Raw genomic sequence first — 24,619 nt, 5'->3', positions numbered from 1 at the left:
GCGGGGCCGGGGTCAGTCATCTCACCTCGTTCCACGGGGTCTTCAATGTGTCTGCATGCCTCCGCTCCACACCCAAGCACATGTACACATCCCCCCGACACTGGTGGTGAGGGCCCAACCCTAAATAACTTCCATTCTGGTCTGACGGACCAGCAGCACCCCCTCTACACCCCCCACCCCCAGCCCACCCTCCTCACAGCTCAGGGAGGGACACTGAAGGAGAAAGTGTGTGACAGAGAGAGAGTGACAGGATGAGAGTTGATATTTGAGGAGAGCTGATGGTTCATTCGGCCACACTACTTCTGATAACGACCAGAGAGATATGTGGTGAAATGATCCACGAGGATTCACGAGGAAACCTTGGTTTCTTTTCAGCTGAAGGAGTTCGAACCAGAGCAGCTTTGTAAGATTCACCTCGACTGACAACTTCTGGACGGATCAACGCATTCTGGTCCGTGACACCATAACTTATTTCATCAGACTGGAGTGTCGGTGCATCTCTCCTGGTTTCCCCCGGACCCACACAGCACTACAAGTGTGGATATATGTGAGCGATGAGTCAGTGGGATCTCTTGGCTATACCAGGTGAGTGTGTGCGTGTGCCTGCCCGGGCAGCTTCAGCTCTTACCACAGATCTCACACTGGGGGTCTCTCGCTGTGTTTGACATACTTTGTTTCATGCTCTGATTCAACAACACAGAAATAGAGTTCCAGAAAGTCCCCGGTGAGTCTATAAACACAGCGCAGAGAGAGAGAGAGAGAGAGAGACCCCATTGGATCCTCAGTGTGACACTGAAAATCCCATCTACCCACAGTGGGTATCTTGAACGCCACCTGAGCATCCAGATATTCATCCGGGAGTTCCAGCATCATTTGAAAAGAGCAGCAAAGACCATTTGTTTATGTTTGAAGACCTGACGTTTCCAGGACCATAAAATGACTTTATCTGAGAGAGGCTGCTTCACTGGGAGAGGTGAGGGGAAAAGACCACACAGATACTTTTGACATGTGTTAGTTCTTCTGATAGGGGAGAACGGGGTAAGATGAGCCAGTGGATAAATTGAGCCACCCCTAGGAAACCATAACAAAAATTCAGCATGTGACCAAATATTTAGGAAGAAGGCATCATTTCATGGAGTCTGTGAAGGTAAGAACCACATTGGTAAAGTGGTTTGACATTTATGTCCAAAAAAACATTTTTCACTCTCGAAAATGAATTTTGTCTATCATAAGTTTCATGATAATTGTGTTTAGACCAAAAGAGATAATTTTGTTTTATACATGAGTTGTGGTATATATGCACTACATATATAGCCTACAGTATATGAGGTAGTAAACCTAGCATGAAACTGCATCATTTTAGCTGTGGGGAGTAGTAAAGTCAATATGGTAGCTGTGGGGTAAGTTGAGCCACCTGCCACACTTATGAATGTATTTTGTCTGTATGTGTCCTAATTATTAAGGTTCTGGATGTTGTTCCTGAAAACAGGAAAAGTTGTTTATGGAGAGGGGGAGGCCAAGCTTTACTTCCAAAGAGAAAAATGAGGGATTCCTCCCAAGATGCGACAAAATTGCAAAACTCCCCAAACCTCAGTGAGTTGGTCTCAGCAGGAAGTCCCAGCAGTTTGTATTAGCCTGCAACCTGGACAGGTGGAATATGAAGTAAAGGGGGAGGTGGGAGATGGATGGAAGGAAAGGAGGGGGGTGAATCAACTGACCCACGAGACCACTTTTTTTTTGAACATGCTATATTTTAAAAACAGTTATGTTGTTTGTGGGGATGCGCAACATCCTGAAATATATGCAGATATGTTAACAACAAAACTACAATCGTCTGGATGTAGTGATCCTGAATAAAAAGTGGCTCATCTTACAGTAACTACCACTCTTTCCTTTGTTTGATAGATGTTGTCAAGATGCTGAATGATGTCACCTTGAGACCTGAGCTGGTTGGACTTTAAACTCCACATCACCCTCTGTTGTGAAACTACACGGCACGTCCAACATCTTAGCGAGGCCCTGAGGGACAGAGCAGCCATGGATTCACAGGGTGGTCCATACCTCAACAAGAAGGCACTCTGCTCACCCCTGGGTGCTGCCCGCCTCTGTCAGATAGCCCTGGGCTGTGCTGTGATTGCCATGGTAACGCACAGCGCCGGATACAGTGGATCACACGGCGCGTTCTGCATGGCGGCGTGGTGCTCCTGCTTCGCCGTGTCGGTGATGATCTTCTTCCTGGATGCCACCCGGCTCTACAGCTGTCTCCCTGTGTCCTGGGACAACCTGACGGTCACGTGCGCCGCCTTCGGAACACTCATGTGAGTAGATAGATAGATAGATAGATAGATAGATAGATAGATAGATAGATAGATAGATAGATAGATAGATAGATAGATAGATAGATAGATAGATAGATAGATAGATAGATAGATAGATAGATAGATAGATAGATAGATAGATAGATAGATAGATAGATAGATAGATAGATAGATAAAGTTTATTTGCCATTTGTGCATTTGTTAGGATAGGAATTCTAGTGCAGAGGACACTCAGAGTACAAACATACAATAAACAAGTACAAATAAGCAAGTGCACACAATTTAAAAGAAAAGATAAAAACAGTAAAGAGTAAAATGCAATTAAATAATGATAAATATCAGATACTTTACACTGCACCTAAGGATATTGCACATTTCCCGTATTATGTGATGCTCAGCTGGGTCTTTGGGCTGGTGGTGTAACACTGGGAGGGCTTTAATTTTCACCACATCCTGCAAGACCTCCATCATGTCTCCATGTGAACCTCATTTTTTGTCAACCCATACACAACTCACACACCTCAGAGGTTCATGCACACTTGATATAAGACACTGAACTTTGAATGATCATCTTTTAATCTGTACATTTCCACTCAGTGGGAAAATACTGAAAAATAGCCCCACAGTTATAACAATGGCTGTCTATAGAAAATAATATACATATACACAGCCTCACTGTGTCAGAAAGGTTAACATAAATCTCCTTAGCTTTGACAAATAGCCTCATAATCAGCTGTTTTAATTATACTCTGCTCAGAAAATGATTAAAGATGCTCTATGATTAATGTATTCATGTGGAGTTTACATACTGCCCCACCTGCGTTACACATTATCATTCATTCCCCCCAGAACAAATGATAATAATGTAATGTGAAAGGGTTGCACATAGTGATGAACCAACTGAGAATTATTGTTGTACTTCCCCTCAGCTCTGCAAAAAATATTTTAGCACCTTTCAGCATTTTAGTTTTTCGCTCTGCGACATTTTTGTTCACTCTCTCACAGTATAACTTACAGTACAGCAGCAGGAGCAAGTAGCTGTTTACAGGAAAAACAAGACTCTGATAAAGCCGACAACAGACAGGCAGGAAACAGGCACAGTTAGCAGCTAATTGGTGTTCAGCAGTTTAAAGAACCAGATACTGAAGTAAATACTGATCAGGTGGTCATAAACTCCCCACCAGATAATGTCAAAGAGCACACTAATGTTGCCATTTTTGCCATAAAATATTATGTTGATGATGTGTCGCTGTCTGGTTTACAGCTTATTGTAATGCTGCTGCTGCTGCTAGAAAACTATCAATCATCAATGCAGATTTCCGACATCCCACCAGTCCGACATAGGGCTCTAATTGTCTAAATGGCAACACTTAAAGGGATACACCAACATTTTTTTTTCATGTCTTGCCTCACTCCCGAGTCCATGACAAGCAGATAGACACCATCCATTCGACTGTGCGTGCAGTAACGAGGGAGAGCCTGTATCGCCCGTACCATGTGGGTATTCCTCCATCAGCATGTCTTAAAGGGGCGGCAGTGGCTCAGGTGGTAGAGCGGGTCGTCCAATGATCAGAGGGTTGGCGGTTTGAATCCCGCTCTGTCCCGGTTGCTGCCGTAGTGTCCTTGGGCAAGACACCTTACCCACCTTGCTCCTGATGGGTCTTGGTTCGCGCCTTGCAATGGTAGCTTCCACCATCAGTATGTGAATGTGTGTGTGAATGGGTGAATGTGATGTATGTACTTTGGGTATCATTTCAGATGGAAATGCGCTATACAGATGCCATTTACCATTAAAGAAGAGAGTCACCTGTTGAGTAACGCACATTTCCTTATATTGAAAGCCTTGTCAGAATGGTGGGACGGTCACATGTCGGAATGGTGGTATGCCTAAACGGTGGGATGTCGGAGTGGTGGGACGTCGGAATGACAGCATGTAACCGTGGTGGGGAAGTCTAACAATTAGGAACTGGACCATGAAAAATCTAAACACACAAGGACCAGACTATGACACTCAGGACATCTTTTTTCCTCTGGTTTGATGACATCATGTTTTTCTGTCCTTTGCAGGTTTGTGACGGCCTCTGTGGTCTACCCGCTCTTCTTTGTTCGAGCGGAGTGCCCTTACGCCGGTTGTGGTGTCCGAAACTTCCGCATCGCCGTCACCGTGTGCTCCATCCTGGGCGCTGTGGCCTACGGAGCCGAAGTGGCTTGGTGCCGAGCCAGGCCGGGCCAGGCCGTCGTGGGCTACATGGCCACCGTCTCCGGCCTCCTCAAGGTCGTCCAGGGCTTCGTCGCCTGCGTCATCTTTGGAGCTTTGGCCAACGGGAGCGAGTACTCCCGTTACGCCGCCACCATCTACTGCGTCGTGGTCTACGCTTTCTGCTTCGTCCTGACGGCCGTGGTGGTCATGATGACCGTGTGCGGACGGACCAAAGCCGTGCGCTGCATGCCCTTTGACCGCTTCGTGGTGGTGTGCACTCTCCTGGAAGTCCTGCTCTACCTGAGTGCGTCAGTGGTGTGGCCGGTGTTCAGCTTTGACTCTAAATACGGTTCCCCCTGGAGACCGTCGTCATGTCCACGAGGAAAGTGTCCGTGGGACAGTAAGCTTGTGGTGACGGTGTTCTCTTTCGTCAACTTTGTGCTGTATGTGGTGGACCTGATCTACTCCCAGAGGATACGCTTCGTCTCCTCGCATTTGCCCACCAACTCTCGGATGTAGCACCATATAAAACACTTATTTAGCATCATTTACTTGTTTTATTGTATTTACCTCACAGTTTAGGAGTTTGTCAGTGCATTTATTTGATAATGAAAGACACAGAAACAATTGAGGAGGGGGAGAGAAATGGATATGAGGCCCAGAACATCACAGGTGGTGCACATGAGGCAGCAGATACCTCAAATTCAATCTGTGGAATGCGAACAATGAACTTCTACAACTTGGACCCCTCTGCCACACCCCACTGATGTGACACCCCCCCCCCCCCCCCTCTCCCTCCACCTTGAACCCTCTGCCCTCAGAGAGATTTAGAAAGAAGCCAGGACCCGCTGTTCAGCCAAGTCCTCATAAAGCAACACACTCCCACTGTTCGTGACCTGACAACACTCGCAAAAAAAAAATCTCACTCGCTACTTGTGTTTTTGCTCCAAAAATACCAAAAAATAAATAAAAAATCTTCTTCTTGATTATAAATAGTAAATCTGACACTGGAATCTGTGGTATCTTTGTCATCTGCGAACCCCACACCAGCTATCGACGGACATTACCCAGCCTGCCAAAAATAAACACGAGCCGTCTGCATTCATATCTAAGCTGTGAGACAGCATTTAGAGGCCTTGTGTCTCTCTGTGAAATGGCTCCCCCAGTCTATGAGCAAGAAGTAAAACCTGTTTCAAAAACCAGGCATCTCTCTGCATCAAAGGTTGCAGTGATGTGACCTTAAACATGTCCTTAAATAATAGAGCTAGTGCCAAAAGACCAGTTACTTCACCCTGATAGATGATAATGATGTGTGTTAGATGGATTTTGTGTAGATTAGTCCAGCATATAGAGACACCCACTGCTCTACTACACACTGCTAGAAACTATTCTCATATTATCAGTGGGTCAAATGATAATGCAATATCACCACCAGTCTGTGCAGATGCTCTAAGCATTTCATGCAGTCTCTCATAAACCGAGTGTAGGCTACACAACCTGCCCAGCACCAAACACACGAGCTCAAAGAACAAAAAACATAATGAAACATTTAGCAGCTTCAGCTAATGAACAAAGATCGACTGAGTTGGACTCAAAAAATTTTTTATCTCTGAGGTCTGCAGACGTAATATCATTCATGATGACAGGTGGGGGCCTGTAGATAACTTTCTTCAGTGATCTGGGTGGATGAGTAATACACTATTTAGCTCATGATGAGTCTTGTATATGATTCTCCTGTGCCCTTTCTATCATTACTTCTAACGAGTGTGGGTTTAGTGTGTGGTTTCAGCCCATCTGGATACATGAGCACGCACACCATATAACTTTGAGGCCAGACTAGTCCTCGGCCATTGTTAGACAGTGTGTCTAATGGCAGTGTTACAGTGTTACCTGACAGGAATAAAACAAAAGAAGAGGTCTCAGCCGCTCAGTCTCTCTTTTTTCTAGATTATTCTCTCTCTTTAAAGGAGATATATTATGTCCCCTTTCCACAAATTAAAATAGTTCCCAGGTGTCTTAAAGACATGTCTGTGACATGCTTTGGTCAAAATCCCCCAAGGATCAAACATCACAGCTCTCTTACTCTCAAAACAGCCCTGTTCAGAACTGCTGGTCACAGTGCCTGTCCCTTTAAATGCAAATAAACCACTGCTTGCCCCGCCCCTTCTATTGGTACCAGGTAGGGGTGGGATTATGCAAATTAGAGTCCTAGTTACATCACTGGAAGACAACTGAGGGAACAGCTCGTAAAACCACGTGGATTTCAACCTAGTGAGCCTGCACATTACAGACTTTCTTGTCAATTCTCACAATTTGGGGCCTGGAAGGCAAGACAAACACCCAAATATTAAAGAGCCTTGAAAAAGTGATATTTCCATAATATGTCCCCTTTAATTCAGTCTCCGCTGAAACCCCCTCTCTTCATATCTGTCTCACCCCCTCCTCCTCCTCCTCCTCCTCTGCCGCTCCATCCTTCACTCCTCTCTGCTTTGGTCACCTCAGTGAATCTCATCTCTCTAATCCAGGATCAATGAATTCCCCTGTCACATCTGTGAGCGCTATGGATGTATTATATTAAGTCTTTGGGAGGCCACTGTGCCACAGCATATACGTCTGGTGAAACTGTCTCGCTGCTCAACAGCTAATCCAACACCAGTTGGCTGCTTTTGTATCTAAATCTGTATTAATACCAGAGAAAACATCACTGTGTGTCTAAGAGATTTTAAACTGTTGTGACAGTTTGTGTAAATCAGAGCGTAAATACAAGAGAATAACAGAAAAAGCAGATGAGCAGTGGTTTATGAGTAGATTTATGTAAACTGATGGTGATTTTTTTTCTTTGTAGCCGTAAATAACTTTGTGTAGTTGAAGTTACATTTTTCCACATTGTGTGTGTTTCTTGCTGAGGAGCTACAGAATTATTCCTGTTGACAGGCCCTCTGGAGGCAGCGGCCCTTCACTCACTCTCCTCTTCTGACTAATATTTCCACAGTGGGATATGGCAGAGCCCAGAGAAAACTGCCACCCAAAGTGATGGACAGTGTTGCTGCAGAGCGATCTGTAGCGCCATTAAGGCCCGTGTGCTCCCTGCTCCTCTGCAGATCCCCATTTAGCAGCTGTTCCATGTGTGGCACTCATTTTACGTCTCACTCCCTGTGAGCTCTATCTTAAACATAGCTGGGCTTCACATACACACACACAGAGCACAGCCCACGGTATATGAACTCTTCTGACAGATATGAGCTGCGACAGGTGTCCATCACGACCGACCCTTCCTGGTTGCCTAGCCGGGGGACGTGGTGGGACAGGAGACTGCTGGCTCTCTGTCACGACTAATCTCTGATGGCGCACGTTGCTGATGTCAGCTTTGCCCTGTAGCTCTCCACTCGTGTTTTGCCAAATCTTGTGTGGAACATTGTCAAAGGATGAGTCTTTGGTCCCAGAGGATCTGAATCTGTGCCAGATCTCCAAGTCTGGCGTCTTGCAGGAAGCTACTGTACAAAACACAGTGTTGGTGGTCTGTTTAGAAACACATGGAAATCAAAATGGAACAACTGACAAGTGGTTTTAATTTGAACAGTTTCTCTGAACAAAACATTGTCTAGTAGGCTAATAAATATGAAAAACTGTTTCCCCTACAAGTGAACCCGTCAGAAAACAGTGAATTAGATCCAGCTCACTATACTTTTTGTTTCTGGTTTGCTGCTCTGTTCATAAATTTTATGTTGTTCATTGTCACAAATCTAACATGGGTGTACACTTGTTTCTGTCATTTCACAACCCTAAATTATGGTCTGATTATCAATAGATTATTGTGTGTTGTGCTTATTGACGCTTTCACACAAATTAAAGCAGAAGTAAGCGATCCGGTCGTTTTGGCTAATGCTGCGTTCCAGGCAGGCTTTTGAAACCGTAAATTACAGCTTCAAGTCACAACTTACGACTTTGTAGCGTTCCAGGCAACCCACTCGTGTTTTTCCGACCTGTTTTACCTGTGAAAGTCACTATAACGGCCACTCGTAACCCCCGACCCGTGAACTCGTACCAGATCGAACTGGTACGACTTCACAGGTCGGAAAAACACGAGTTACGGGCTGCCTTGAACGCACCATAACGTCTTCTCAGCCGATGGAGTTAGCAGCCCCCGCCCTCGTCATGGGTCTATTGGTCCTCGTCCCTACGTCACCACATTCACGCGCATCCCTTGGCTGCACACACAGCCCTTTATGCCGTTCTCTCTCCTCATTGGATAAAACTTGTAGGATACGAGAAAAGTTTTCTCCTCGGCTCAGAGCAGAGCAGAGTGACTGACAGACCCGTGTTTCAGACCAAACACTCTATGTAAGTGATTGCTGTGGGAAGATATAACTATTTAAGACTTATATTAACACAAAAATATCACTTACTTCTGCTTTAAGCTCCTAAAGGAAAATAGTATTATATTTGTGTTTGTTTGTTGTGTTTGAGTTTAAATTGAGATTATATAAAACGATCTTGAGGCATTGGAGGGAGTCTTTGTTAGCACTTTATATTATTTTAGGTAAAGTATCAGTTTAATTTTTTCTACCTGAAAACATTTGAAAATGAACACTAATTGTGACCTCCATCTGTGACCTTTTTAAACTGTTTGAGATCAGTTCTCTGAACATTGTCAGACACCTCTGAAGCAGAGATATCACCTGATCCACTGAAAATGTGGTCCAACAATGACTTTTCCACCTGAAACTGGAGACATCTATGACCTCAGTTGTTGTGTGGATTAGCAGAGATGCATCAGCACCTCACATTGAAAACCTTGGGTTAATACTTGGATGTTTTAAGTGCTAAACTTGTGTTTTTAAGATCTTTTTTTAAAGATTTTTTCTCACATGCCCATTTTTACACTTTAGTAGTTTTTATTGTTGAAATTAAAAAATGAATCTCTTCCCCCTTTTCAGTATTTCTCTGTTTGTATCAGTTCAAAGTTTAAGTTGAGTAAAAACTGGTGTTTTGTTGAAGGCTAAAAGCTGATGAACAGATTGAAAACAGTTCAATCGTTTACTCTGAAGGTTTTATTTCCATTTGACAAACACACCCTCCCTTCACATGAATTTCCAGTAGAAGGTCAAAGTACACAGATGACCAAGCCTGGCAACCTTTTAGTACTTTGTTACCACGTTGATGGACACCAGCGACTCATCAGAGAGGTGTTCAGTCAACAAATGTTTTTCAGTGACCTCCTCTACCTTCTGGCTACATCCACACACACCACTGTGGAGTCGAGGACAGCGTTGACAGGGCCTGTGTTCTGTGAAATAAATACGATCATTTCATCATCGCTGTGTGCAAAACACCTGCTGAGGAGAAGACAGGGATACAGAGGAACTGTTACTTATTGCACATGCAGCTTCTCTCCTGCTCCATCAAGTCCTTTTGGGATTTTTCAATGTGAGTTATCTGTGAGATTTTGTGATATGCTGTGGGGAAATCCTTTATTAGTTTTGGGTTTGACATAAAATTGAAAGCTGACACTACACTGGATGCTTTAACGTCTTTGCTGTCATGTCTTTTGTATTCACGTCTTTGCCACTCACTCTCGTCTCAGGCTGCAGGAGGGAGACGTACAGTATGAACACTGGGGAAAGATTTTCGGTCTGTGATATTAAATATGCACATCTTCTCTCACACTGTCTCTCTCTCTTGGATTTTCACAAGTGCTCTCTTGTTCTTACACACTGAGACACAAAAACGCACCTACGGGCCCTTATCACCGCAGAGCAACAAATTGTTGTGGATGCTTCACCTAGATCTGTTTGTCGCTGTGAGCTGTGTGTAAAAAAAAAAAAAAAAGGAGGGGGGGGGGGTTGGGATTGGTGAGTTCTGGTATTTTTAATAAACCTCTTAGGGTTTTGTCAAAAAAAGAAAGAGGGAATGAGTGTTGTCACGCCTCAGCACACATGCAGAGTCTGAGAGATAGATAGAACAGAGGCAGGCAGTGGTAAATTGACTTTGTGTGTGTGTGTGTGTGTGTGTGTGTGTGTGTGTGTGTGTGTGTGTGTGTGTGTGTGTGTGTGTGTGTGTGTGTGTGTGTGTGTGTGTGTGTGTGTGTGTGTGTGTGCGCGTGTGTGTCTGTGTGTCTGACTGAGACGCAGAGTTTCAGCTTGTTTAAGATTAGGTTTGGAGAACAGTTTTGTGGGTAATATTTCCACAGACCAGCACATACACACATGAACACACACCTCCAGTCTGGACCATCTGAAATTCTGTGGAAAAAAAAAGTATCATGCCAATTGATGCAACATCAACATCACAGCATCAGGGTGGTCATTTTGTCAGACTTGACAACAATCACAGCAGGCTGATTCAGCACAGGTTCTGCATTCATCCTTAGAAATGGATGGATTATGTAACTGAACAATTATATCACATTTGACTAATCACGTAACTATTTCAGAGATCTTGGCAGTGGGTGGCCCTGGGCTAAATGAACGTCTACACCTGTAGAGACTTAACTGATGTATCACTTTACCCAGCTGACTGAAGAGGAAGAGTGTCCTAGCAGCTGGTGCTGTTAGAGCACAACCTCAGGCCATACATTCTGCTTTATATATAGACAGGAGCATACGCAATCCCTCAGTCTGAATTCCTGTCCAGCGGCACTGTGAGAAAATAAATGGAATGCGGTCTCTCCGAGGAGACATACAGTACCTCTTGTGGCGTGTAAATTTAGTCTGGTATGGCATGAGAAATATGAAAGGAAGAGGCAGGCAGATAGACAAGAGGAGGGTCGGTCCTATTAACGTGCAGAGGGAGATTTTAGCATCAAACTGACAGTTACAGGCCAGTTCAGGGCTAATGTGGGAATATGCATTGGTGAGCTACCATGGGATAGGAAGCCAAAGTGTATTCAAATGCCACAGCTCATTAGTGTACTTGCTGTTCGACCCTGCTTTATTTCAGATTCTGTCAAATCTAAGGGGGGGAGAGGAAAAAGCACTTGTCTGCAGTCTCCTGTTAGAATAACAATCCTTCATTCAAATTCAACCTGTTTCCCCTCAGATACCACAAGCCACCACCTCTGGTCCCACAAAATGTTGTGATTCAGGTTCAAATCTCACTGCATTTCCATTCAAAGTTATTAACACTGAACTTGGTCCTAGATTGTTTCTTTAGCAAGGATGTGATATAATGTTTCCTGTCCAAATCACAAAGAAGGATGACAAAACCTGCACCTGTAGACCATTGTATTGCTGTATATCAGCTGCATGTTTTTACAGGACTACAATAACCAACAGGTAAATGCACTAACATGCCCTCTCATTTATTCAACATTGTGGCATAACACACAGGCTAATGGCAGTGTTACGTGGAGACTTTTTACATGCTCTGTCTGTTACATATACATCTTTCATCATCACATCTTCATCAGCAAGTTCTTAGTCTGTGACCTATGGGCTCTATGCACAGCTCCACTTCCTGAATTTAAGGCAGCTCTTTTGTTTCCTGTCTTACATTATTGGACAAACTGATTAATCCAGGTGTGTCTGACCATTGTGACTACTCAGACACACCTGGATTAATCAGTTTGTCCAATAATGTAAGACAGGATATGGAGCTGCCTTAGTGGAGCTGTGCATAGAGTCCGTAGGTGGAGGAAGTTCACAGATTCTTTGCTTAGCTAAAATGATCATTACAGTAAAAAATACCTGCATTTTTTTCACTCAAATATAGGTAAGAGAAACTATTGTTTTGCCTACAACATGCTTGCCATACACAGTGGTCATAGGCTACTTAATTAACATAATATTATGTGCTATAAAAGGATCATTATGTACAGAGTAATAATAATAATAATAATAATAATAATAATAATAATAATAATAATAATAATAATAATAATAATAATAATAATAATAATAATAATAATTTAAAAAATGATTTAAAACAAAACAAAAATCTAGAGCAGAACCAGTGGTGGTGAGGGCTAAACTTGTGTTCTTCTCTCTATAATTTATTGATGTCTACCACTTTGGTTTACTTTTATGAGCTTGCTTCTTGTAGTTTATTAGTTGTTGATTTGGGACCATTTGCTCAATAATAGTCAGTTTTATTTTGGATCTGTCAACAGCTAAAATCCTCAGACCAAGACAGATTTATCATCTCATTGTGTTGCTTTACTTCTGTGTAAGTGTTGGATGGTTGGTGGGTCCATTTGGGTGAAATCTTTCTTCTTATTGATTACTATGTGGAAAGTCTGATATTTCATTGTATGACTATTGCAGCTTTATCAAAGGTGATTTTGAGAGCCACACCAACAGCATCAGGAATTTTCCACACATTTGTGATCTTCTAGTGTTCACACAGTGTTTATGGTATCAGATAAGCTCTCTGTAAAGGTCCAGTGTCTGTGTTGAATCAGTCAGATGTTCCCTGAATAGATGCTGTCAGTACGGGTTCGGACCAATAAAAACATAACCTACATATTAGCCCACGGTTCATATATTTGACCTACTTTTCCCCGGGCAGTGTAAATCCAAAGACCTGATGCAACCGGGAGTGACGGCCTGAAAAACCCCGCCCATCTCTCTACGATCTAGTCAACCATTGGTCAGACGCTCTCGCTGCGTGAGTCGTGATTGGCCGCTGTCGCTGTCCGTTACCTGAATGGACCGCGCCGGGGCTGAGTGAAAAGGGGGAAGCCACGTTGACACAAATAGTGGAGTTTTATGTTATTTTTCTGACGCCGACAAGTGACAGACACGTTGTCCACGTACAGCCGGCTGCTCAGTAACCTCGACGGGGACATTTAGGGAACGGTAACTATTTGTGTGTTGTTTGAATTCGCTGTATTTGTCATTAATTTCCGGCTGTGAAGTGAGGCTAGTTTAGCAGCTAGCCGAGGGCAGGTGGTCACTAGCTAGCACAGACACGATATTACAGCTGTATCAATGGAGCAGTAAGGCTAACTAACACTCAATGTAGGCTACCTATGGTTTTAAACATATGACACAGTAAATAAGTGAACTTAACACTGAAACACAGTTTACATTGTAATATGCTAGTGGCCAGTCTTTAGTTAATTAATTAAGTTAATTTGTCTCAATAAGATACAAAACGAGAAGATGTGACATGAGGTTTATCATAATAAAAGGCTGAGGTGCCCATATAACCCCAGTAAAGTCACCCTTGGGTGCTGCCAGCGTGTCAGAGGAGACGTTTCATCATCATTCAGCGTCTATGGACACGATCCAGGATTTTCTCTTCATTGCATCATTATCAAAGTCTGTCTCTTTGCTTTTGAATAAGAAGTCAAAACTGGCTCCACTGTTTGCCAGAAGTCAAATGTGAGAGGTGTATTGTGTATATAGAGGTGTTGTAGCTTTATAAACCTTCTCTAACAGCTTCCTGACCTGTGTTTTAAAGGACAGAGAAGCCACATCATCTGACAGGATGAGTGTGGGATTCATTGGAGCAGGCCAGCTGGCTCACGCGCTGGTGAAAGGGTTCACAGCTGCAGGTAAGACCACGGTCTCTGTTGTGCAAACTTTGCCATGCACTGAATCTGACTCAACTTGAACCCACATCAGCTGTCTTTGGCAAGGATAACAAGGCAGTCACATCTACAGTACACATAATAAGGGCTGGAGAGCTGCACTACTATACATGAACAATGCATATGGCTTTAGTGTTATGATATGTAATAGCTGTTCATAACTCTCTCATATATATTAGTGTGCTTATTTATTTTAGGTGGTTCTTTAAGTTTTCCCTAACTTTATAAACTCGTTTTCTTTTCTTTTTTTATAATACTGCAAGATGTGTGAATTCCTCCTCTTGGTCTTATCTTACAGTTGTCACTTTGTATCTCAGTCTGCATCCTCATACCTTGCTCATCACTTCCCCTTGTGTCCTTTCCCAGGTGTGATTGCCACACACAGGATTACAGCCAGCTCTCCAGACACAGACCTGCCCACCGTGTCAGGGCTCAGGGTGAGAAGACAAGTTTCTGCTCGGATGTACAGAGATGTCTGACAAATTTTGTCAGTGGTGGAAACACTGTTGTGAGCATGCATGTGTGCAAGTGTGGGCTTGTTCTGAGAGGTTATGATGTGTGCGTGTAAGTGCACTAGTGCATTAACACCCGTTTTCCTCAGTAGTTGACTGTTACTGTAACATCCTCTCTCTAATTACCAATCCCTCCTCTTTCTTCTACTGCAGAAAATGGGGGTGAACTTGACAACGAGCAATAAAGAGACAGTCAGTAAGAGCGATGTGCTCTTCCTGGCTGTGAAACCCCACATCATCCCCTTTGTTCTGGATGAGATTGGGCCAGACATCGAGGACCGTCATCTCATCGTGTCCTGTGCTGCAGGTGTCACCATCAGCTCCATAGAGAAGGTCTGCTTCCGCCTCCATTTCTGTTCCCTGCGTTATCGATGCTCTCAAGTTCTTTTCTCTGTAGTTTAAATTACGTCTAAAGAAGTTGTTTTGACGTTGATTCTTAATATAAACATAAAATGGTTTGTTTACACACTTTGTGTTCTCATTCCTATCATGTTAACAGAAGCTGCTTCAGTACCGGTCAACCCCTAAAGTCATGAGGTGTATGACAAATACTCCAGTGGTGGTGAAAGAGGGAGCTACAGTGTACGCCACTGGGACACATGCAGAGGTAAAGTTGGATGGATGAAGTCACGTAGATGTAATAGTTAATGATTAAAATGATTTCATTAAAAGGAAGGGAGTTACGTATAGAAAACTGCATTTTCTCTTTATATGTGGAGGGAAACGTCTGATATCACCACTGTCTCCCTTATTTATTTTTTCTACATCTTGTTAATAAGCATGTCCTTTCAGGTGGAGGATGGCAAGTTACTGGAGCAGCTGATGGCCAGTGTAGGTTACTGCACCGAGGTGGAGGAGGACCTCATTGATGCCGTCACTGGGCTAAGTGGCAGTGGACCAGCCTATGTGAGTGACTGATGGCTGTGTGTTTGTCACAGAATTGTAATGGATCCATGTAGAACTGGAGGAAATGCTGTCAAAGACAGATGTTTAGGCCATTACAGTGGGTGATTACAACATAATGTGAACAACCACGGGATTCATTGACATTATCTACAACTCACTCTTCTTGGAACTTGTTTATCATCATTTCAAATGTCTTTCTGCACTAAGACAGCCGAGTGATCTGATGTGTTGTGTTTCAAGAAGACACAACACATGGTTGTCACTGTGTCATTACTTCTTTTTTTTTCAGCCTTCAGGCTTCACAGCCAGAACCTCAACTAAAGATTAGTTATCTATCAGTTTTTAATATCCATTATTGAATATAAGATGTCAAAAACAATGACAGTGAAAGTCAGAAATAAACAAACCCTGACAGTGATGGAGTGTTCGCTCAAAAACTCAATGTATTCAGTTTATGATAAGATAGAAAAGTAGTCAGCCAGTTGTCCCTGCTGCAAGCTGAAAATATTTGGTATTTACTTTATAAATGACGCAATTAGGTTTTTTTTTTCTTCTTCTTGTAGTGATTGACTTAGATGATTAAACAACAACTCAATTTGGCTTCATACACCGTAGTCAACAGCATGCTGCCTGTCAGTTAAAGTCCTCACTCTGTCATTCAATGGCTGAAAATGTTTATTTATTTATTTCATTAATTTATTGATTTTAGAGGTTTTCAGGCTTGAGACCAAGACATTGGACAAACAGTGGCAGGGAGAGGAGGTTCAAGGAGAGCCAGCGTTTTTTCTGCGTCAGGACACGGACAAGGTTCTTCTCTAATGAATGTTTCCGTTAGAAAACGTATAAGGATGCTCAGCTGAGGCAATGACTCGTATTGCAGTACCTGTTTTTTTTTTTCAAAATCTCAATCCTTCCTGCTTTCTAAAACAGTCACGTCAAATGCACTGTGTAGCAGACAGAGGTGTGCAGTGGTTGAACAAATTAAAAATAATTGTGTCCGTCGGGTTTTATCTGCTTTCTGCAAAGAGCTGGAGCTTCAGACAGGTGTTTTTAAATACAGTTGAAAGACTCTGTTTTTTTTTTTTTTAACTGACTGAGGCAGCAAGGTTAAATCAGGTGGATGTCAATGTTGAAGAGTGAACTTATTGTTCCACCCTTCATCATGTAGAATGAAGAGTAGATGGTAAAGAAGATATGATGAATATGTATAGTGGCTGCACTGTATGTGTTGTAAGTATGGCATTGTTGCTTTAACAGGAAACATGTTTTAACAGGCTTTCACAGCAGTGGACGCTCTCGCAGATGGAGGAGTGAAGATGGGTCTGCCCAGGAGACTAGCTGTCAGACTTGGAGCTCAGGCCCTATTGGTTAGTTGTGTGTGTGTGTGTCCTCATGTTCTGTACCACTATGTTGATTCTCCCTGATCCAGTGGCGGTCGATATATCTCAAGGCAGACAACACATCAGGATTAAATAGCTTCTTTCAGTGCCCCTGACTCTGCTACTGTCTCATCATTACTGTTAAATTTAATTCATTAAAATAATTAAAGTGTAGGGAAAAAACATTTACATTAGTTAATGTTATTCTGATTCACCAAAAATTGAGGAAGAGAGAAAAAATTCAAAAGACAGATTTTCATCCCAAAGTTGTTTTCTACAGGATCTTTGCAGAAAATGAATACAGTTTTTAAAAAGGTAAAGACAAACACATCTATTACTGTTCTCCACCTGAGTAGCAACAAGCAATTAAACATTGTATAGCTGACTCCGATGTGATCACACCATCGTCATGTGATTAGTCAAAATAGATGACAGAGATTGACTTGAGACTGTTTTTAATCATGACAGCTGCTTCAGGCTCAGTGCACCGAGCTTCTTTCTGCATCTTCAGCAGCACTAAAAAAAAAGAAATCTTCAGTTCAGCAGCCCTTTTCTATCGTTTCCTCTTCTTTTCCCACAAAAGCCTTTTCAGATGTTGTTGCATGTTGTAGACAATAAGTAGCCTTGGTTCGAATGTCTCTTCATGTTTGTGTATTTGACTCTAGAGAACACTCACTGTGGCAGTATACCAGTGTTGTCGCTGCCTTGAAAATCTTCACATTAGCCAAGATTTAATTAGGAAGGGAAACTTTGCAGGACATTACCATGCAAGCACAAGGATTTCTGCTGCTTTGTAGGAGAAAACAACACATCCACTTCCTTACACATCTCATCTCATCCCATTGTTCTCTCTTTTCAGGGAGCAGCTAAGATGTTGTTGGAATCGGAGCAGCACCCAGGCCAGCTGAAGGACAACGTGTGCTCACCAGGGGGTGCCACCATCCACGCGCTGCACGTCCTGGAGAGCGGTGGCTTCCGCAGCCTCTTGATCAATGCGGTGGAGGCTTCGTGTATCAGGACACGGTGAGAGACTTGCATCTGGAAACGCAGTCACACATGTATCAGTCCATAGATGGTTTCTCAACTAGGGATGTCACGATTATACATTTTCTTGGTACGATTATTGTCACAACACTATGAATGTGTAAAATCAAATATAGTCAAAATATAATTACATTACACATTGTTTACACAAACTATTTCAAGTATCTATTAATATATGACCAATTCTTAATCCCTAGGGGAAATGTTAGAAATATTCAGGTCATAAATTGTCATCTATATACCAAATGTTTGTGTTTATTTTAATCTTTTTTTTTTTTTTTATTAAAAATGACACGCTAACATTTAAATTCCTACCAATTCAATGTAACGTTAGTTAAATGGACCAGTATCTGTGCATTAACCTCTATTTTGGCGCACATCTGCCAATAAGGTTCCAACATCATCTTTTTGGGAAAGTGACGGTATTTATTAATCTTTACGATTAATTAATTGTGGCGTTTAATACCACGATTAATTGTGAAAACAAGTAATCGTGACATCTCTATTCTCAACTTTAAAAAAAAAATCTCCATTCTATATATATTAAACCTCTATAACCTACATATACTGTATGTAACATCCTAATCCATTTTTTATAACAAAACTCCCACCAAATGAATGTAAATATCTCAGGCTCTGTTGAGTGAGCTGTAGCTGGTGACGTCGAGGGTCGCTGCTGTCTTCATGCTTCTTCTTGGTTAAATTGAAGGAAATGTGATTCACAGCTACGTTTGTAACAAAAAAATCTGAGGCCCGGCTTCCCTTCCTTTCACAGGGAACTGCAGTACCTTGCAGACCAGGAGCGTATTTCTCCAGCAGCCATTAAGAAAACCACATTGGATAAGGTGCTCCAGCAGCCAGGGGTCACAGTCAGCAGCGGCACGGCCAACGGGAACGGCCGATCGGGGCTCAACCTGTTCAACAATCGCGGCCCAGGAGGAGTCAAGAAGAAGAACTGAGGACGCAGCGGGGCAGGCACACACACCACATGTTACACGTTCAAGTGTACCATGTGTACACACTATTGGACATTACAGTACATCTTAAACTATTCAGTCGCAGAAAACGAAAATAATGGACTCAGGACAGGTCTGAAATCACATCCACATTACTTTGCCAAATTATTTATTTTTACGCAGACAGTGAACAGTGACTTGGTGCTCAGGCACACAGGTGTGTTCTGGGTGCATATCTCACAGTTATAGCCTTACGTTACAGCGCTGGATTACTGTCTACAAACACACACCTCCAGATACACGCCGAAGAGCCGGAGTACATTTACAATCTGTTGTCTTGTCTGTTGGGGCTCTAGACTATGTAGAGCAGTAATGACTGAGTGGGTCATCATAGGATCCTGGCGCAGGCAGCAGATGGCTGCTGGGATACCATCACGCTGTTAGTGTACGTCTTAAATGTCTTTATTTAAAAACAAATGAAGGCACATTGTGACGGTAGATCATCAAGTACCATCGTTGTGTTTGTAATCAAATAATTATCTTTGTGTGGCCAGCAGTGTTATACTGTTAATGACTGAGTATGGATTGAACAAAATTACAATATCTTAATATTTAGTTGTTTCTATTGCCATATGTAAATATTATGGTCTTCATGGATACGGTACCTCCACAATGCTTTACTATGGGGTTTCAGGCACTTCAGTAACATTGTGCCTTTGACTATCTGACTTTTTTTTTCTTCGTCTTTCGCATTAAGGTCATTCCAAGCTTTAACACACTTCTGATGTCAACAGCTTTCCTCAGATCCCTCTGGTCACTTTCTCTCAGCTAGTTGTTGATGTTGTGCTTACCTCATGACATTGTGGGTCTTCAACACCAAATCCTGACCTGTTATCTTGATTTTTTTTTCTTTTTTAGATGTTTTACAACACAGGCACTTTTTGTATTTGCTATATGGGAATGCAATGCTGTTACCTGAAAGTGCTACAGGAACATTTAACGCATCTGAACACCTTGAAGAATATGTTCACATGGTCATGAAGGCATAACATCTGCTGGCAATCCGTCCTAATTTTGTATTTTATATCTATCTGTATATTTTTATCCCCATAATGTTACATGTAATGTCTTCTTTTGTTTGGCATATCGACAGCTAAGTTGGTGTGCCAATCTAACAGACAATATTAAAGAAGCAGAGTCAAACACTGTTGTGCTGAAGCTCTCTGGGACTCGGCTGAATATGAGAGACGTCTTGATTTTTAATTTGCTTTTCACTTACTCTTCAGTTTTGGTTTTCCACCTTTTGTCTAGCAAAGTTGCTCCTTTCATAGTGTCCGACCTTTCCGCCAGAACTCGGCTAACCAGCCTGTTCCTTAGTGAGTCATACAGATGCACCCTGGCCTGCAGATGGCGCTGTATGATCAGCGTGACCCATTTGCACATGTTCAAGCAGATCAAGTTGCACTCTTTGACACAACTTCCAGTTGAGAGGGACTTAAATTGGCCGTGGTCTTACAGCAAATATCTACACCACTCTGACTGTGAAGTGGTGGAGAGTATTAACTGTAGCGCTACAGTTACACGCTCCACCCGCTCATCATCTACGACCTCACTGGTGTCTTATTTTATCTCCCCTCGTAGGTCACTGCCTCTCGAGTACTTCCCCAAACAGATTCCTCCGCTATCAAACTCAACTGTGCATGTGCCATAAATAATGAGAGCGAATATCTTTTTTCCTCACTGGCCCAGTGATGCGTTGTGATTGGCTGTTGCAAGAGGAAACACAGTCCAATTTTAGAAACTTTCTGTCAGCAGGACATATGACCAGTGTGTGTGGGATCCTGGATTTCCCTCTAGATCCAGCCCTCTCCTCTTGCGTCTGTGGGGTCTTCACAATGTCATTACTTAACAAGTTTAGGAACAGACGTAGTAAAAGAGCCTTTACTTCAGTGAAAGCCCTGCGTGAGATCATCCTAAGTTTTATCAGATAAATGTATTTCAAGTATCAAAAGTAAAAATGCTGTTGATGTTATTATGAAATATATCGGTCACCAAATGGTTTCCAAGACAAGTCTGAGTATTTATGGGGAGATTTTTTTCTAAGAAAACACAAGTCATAAAGATTAATATAATAATTTTCAGTTATTTATATGTACGCTATGTGAAATCATACCCTGAACATCAGAGACGTTAACTACAGCTATCAGATGAATTAGAAAGTGAGAGGCAGAAGTAGAAAAAGTGGAAATACTCTAGTAAAATAGAGTTACCTGTATTTTCAGTACCAGACTTGAGTAAATCTTACTTTCTATGACCGGGGTGCTGTGAGCCTGCGAACTAAATATCAATGAGTTCTGAATTTAGTGTGATAGCAGAGCACCCAAGTGCATCTGCATGTGGGTATATTAAGAGACAGTAGCTACAACAGACTCGAAGCCTGTTAAATGCTTTTTACGTATTTGGTCCAGTCCCTGTGCTCCGGGCTGCTACATTTTGGATTAACAGATGCCACTTTGTGCTGGAATGAGATAGGCCTGTGGGTCTATTCAGGCAATACACAGGTGCATAATGGTGAAGTAAAATTGATGGGAGAAAAGTGATGGTTTGTGAAGAGCCATGTCCTCATTATAATTGAGCAATTTATAGCTGTTGTAGGATTAGTTTATTTTTCTTAAACTAATACACACACCAGTGTCCCTTGATTAAATTGCGACCCACATGCTCTCAGGCTGTTTATTTGTGCGTGCAATGGTTTTTCCTCCGCCACTGAAGTGTCTCGGTAATCCCTCTTTTATGCCGAAAGGTTATTCTCCGCTTGCTCCTGCCGCTCTCCGTTAAGATTAGCCATTCCTGGAGAGACTTCCATTTGCCTCTCATTATTAGACTTCTGTTACCTTTGGTTGGTCGCGCGGCTTTGAGCGCCTCTCTTCCACCCAAGGTGAAGAGGATGTGCTCTGTGTCAATCATCTTGACACCGGCGGAGGGTCTAAGATGGCAGTTCAGTGGCAGATAATCCTAGAGTGGAAAGTTTGGGCTGTGTATGTGTGTGCGAGGGGGGGATAGTGTGTGTGTTTGTGTGTGTGCACGCTCCAGCTCCCAGCATGGGATTTCTTTCCACAGGTAGGCCAGATGCTACCTGTCATCTCCATTCAATCAATGTAATCACTGACCTTTGCAGTAACATGGTTGTTTGCATATCGTATCACGGCCAGGAGGAGAGCCAGAAACCAAGATGAGTGACTAGATGAAGGAGCTTTTACTTTCTTTATATGTTTCCCTCCTCCTCCATCACCTCCACCACACATCCACCTGATCTTCTCTACAAAAAAAAAGAAACTTTCAGAGATGAGCAAGAAAATAGGTGTTTTCGGCGACTCAGTCTTCCATGTTCCTGTTTCGCTGTGTGTGTGTGATGTTGTCAGTAATGCGTGTTTCATTGTTGATCTCTGGGCTGATACAGTATCAGCTTGATGCAGCTGTCTGGTGAAACGGTTGCAGAAAAGAGGAAGCTCTGATGGTTACCACAGAGTCGATGAATCTGCACTATGGGCTTCTCTCTAATGCCAACCTGCAGCGCACGGGTCCGGAGCGCTCAGGTAGACGCACACCCATGAGACATCCACAGTGGTGGCATCAGGGAGTATTTAAAACACTTCCACTCATGCAAACATTATTTGGTTTTAGTGATGAATTTAGATACAATTACATTTTTGTCTATCAGTTATCAAACTACACTCAATAAGTTAATTACTTACGAACGTGTGCAGAACGCTCCTGTTGTTCACCTGGGTCAAGGAAGGAGGGAAGGAAGGAAGGACAAAGGGAAAGATGGGAGGAAAGAAGGAAGGGAAAATGGAAGGAAAGATAGATGGACAGAGGGAACAAACAGATTGGGTCAAAAAGGAAGGAAGGGGGGAGGGAGGTAGGGAAAAAGGAAGGACAGAGAGATGGAGGGAGGGAACATATTTGTTCAAGGAAGGAAGAAGGGAGGAAGGAAAGATGGAGGGTCAGTTGGATCAAAAGAGGAAGGAAGAAGAAGTAAGGACGAAGGGAAAGAAGGATGGAAAGAAAGATGGAGGGGCAATTGGATCAAAAGAGGAAGGAAGAAGAAAAGGATTGTGTAAAGAAGGAAGGGAGAAAGGAATGAAAGAAGGAAGGATGGAGGAAGGGAACAAATTGGGTCAATTTGACCCAGAAAGACAACAGGAGGGTTAATTGTTTGTAGAAGCCAGTTTGGCAGAAATTACGGCTTTGAGTCTTCTTGGACAAATCTCTGTGAATGTTACTTGCCTGGATTTGGGCAGTGCGTCCCATCCTTCCTGGCAGATCCTCTCAAGCTCCGTCACATTGGATGGGAAGATGTTACATGGAGCTTAAAGGGATAGTTCACCCAAAATTCAAATTTCACTCATTATCTACTCACCCTCATGGCTTCCGCTACAAACAAGCTTAAAATACAGATTTATTTAATTTCTTTCGGAACAATTTCTCATGTTGTGGCTTCAATACAAGAGGGACATTACAGATGAGCAGTATGGAGGAATTTGGATGTTTTTTTGGTGTGTCTTTTTGGACGAAGAAAAGTGGTATCCATTCGCAACTGTCATATGGACATGCAGTGCTGCACGGACCCCCGCTGTAACTCAGAAAAGGCACGGAGGACTCTGAAACTTCTCCCAGCCCTTAGTCGACATGAGGGTGATAATGAGTGAAATTTGAATTTTGGGTGAACTATCCCTTTAAGTCTGAGCTTCAACAGGCAGAATCGTCCTAAGGCCACTCCAGGATTGCATTTTTCTCTGTCTGTATGCTTCCGGTCATCGTCGTGCCGAAAGGTGAACACACGTGTCAGGTCACGTGCACTCTGGAGCAGGGTTTTCTCTGTTTTGCTGCTTCCTGACTCATCTCCCTGTCCCTGGAACTGAGGAGCCAATCATAGCATGACGCCATCGCCGCCATGCTTCACTGTGGTGATAGAGTTGGCTGGATGATGAGCAGTGCTGCTGGGTGTTCTCCAGACAGAGTCTTTGGACTTCAGCTTGGAATTCATTTTTTGTCTCATCAGACCAGATCAGAGTCCTTTAAACGCCATTTGGCAAACCCCAAGTGCACTCTGATATGCCTTCTCCTCAGAGTAGCCTTGCTCTTTAATGAAAAGCTTAGAGCTGGCAGAAATGGCAACACTGTCTATTCGCAATTAAATGACCAAGATCAGAACCAATGTAATGAGGCGAGGCGATTTCCTCCTCAAAACTGCTTCTAATCAGACAAGTGAGTAAAATGTACATTACTTCCCTCAGACACGTCATAGAGTGTAATGTAATGTAGAGAGGAATTTAAATACTGAGTTCAAGATACTCAGAAGTACCAACTTGGTTACTTTCCATTCCAAATGACACACAAGTCACTTCATTTACTTGTTATTCGCTGGTTTTATGTGTGAATAATCAGAGCCTCTACAACTGATTGTGTCAGATTAGTGTTGTAGAGTAAAAATCACAGTCTTTGCCTGTGAAAAATGGTGGCATAATACAACTAAATGCAAAGTGATGGACTCAAGTGTATCACAATTTTAGGACCATTTACTGTATATAAATGTGTGATATATTCCCTCAGCAACTGCAGGATGTTAGCCATCCCTCAACACTTACACTCATAAACTCAGTTTATGCTGCTAAAATGTCTGGAGCTCTTTCAGAATGAAAAAGTTATTCCTTTTAATAGATGTTTTTCAGAGGGGAATTACAATTAATTTATCCTGGAAATACTGTT

At 42.7% G+C, this 24,619-nt stretch overlaps 2 protein-coding genes across 2 annotated transcripts; both read left to right on the top strand.

The window, feature by feature from the left end:
• Positions 1 to 258: 258 nt before the first annotated feature.
• LOC310992539 (myeloid-associated differentiation marker-like protein 2) lies at positions 259 to 5,037 on the top strand (the record flags this gene model as incomplete). The annotated part of the gene is made up of 3 exons (XM_083980622.1): positions 259 to 585; positions 1,906 to 2,318; positions 4,386 to 5,037. The coding sequence occupies exons 2-3, from the start codon at positions 2,038 to 2,040 to the stop codon at positions 5,035 to 5,037; spliced, it is 933 nt and encodes a 310-aa protein (XP_083836748.1). The 5' UTR covers positions 259 to 585; positions 1,906 to 2,037.
• Positions 5,038 to 13,141: 8,104 nt separating this feature from the next.
• Positions 13,142 to 20,079, top strand: pycr1b (pyrroline-5-carboxylate reductase 1b). Its single transcript, XM_083976445.1, has 9 exons — positions 13,142 to 13,313; positions 13,921 to 14,014; positions 14,417 to 14,487; positions 14,716 to 14,895; positions 15,062 to 15,169; positions 15,355 to 15,468; positions 16,743 to 16,835; positions 17,707 to 17,870; positions 18,667 to 20,079. The coding sequence occupies exons 2-9, from the start codon at positions 13,948 to 13,950 to the stop codon at positions 18,848 to 18,850; spliced, it is 981 nt and encodes a 326-aa protein (XP_083832571.1). The 5' UTR covers positions 13,142 to 13,313; positions 13,921 to 13,947; the 3' UTR covers positions 18,851 to 20,079.
• The last annotated feature ends 4,540 nt before the right edge of the window (positions 20,080 to 24,619 follow it).

The sequence above is a fragment of the Trachurus trachurus genome (genome assembly GCF_905171665.1).
Source record: "Trachurus trachurus genome assembly, chromosome: 1".
In the NCBI taxonomy this organism is placed as follows: domain Eukaryota; kingdom Metazoa; phylum Chordata; class Actinopteri; order Carangiformes; family Carangidae; genus Trachurus; species Trachurus trachurus.
The sequence above is the reverse complement of the archived record's forward strand: the minus strand, read 5'-3'. Positions and strand labels throughout refer to the sequence as shown.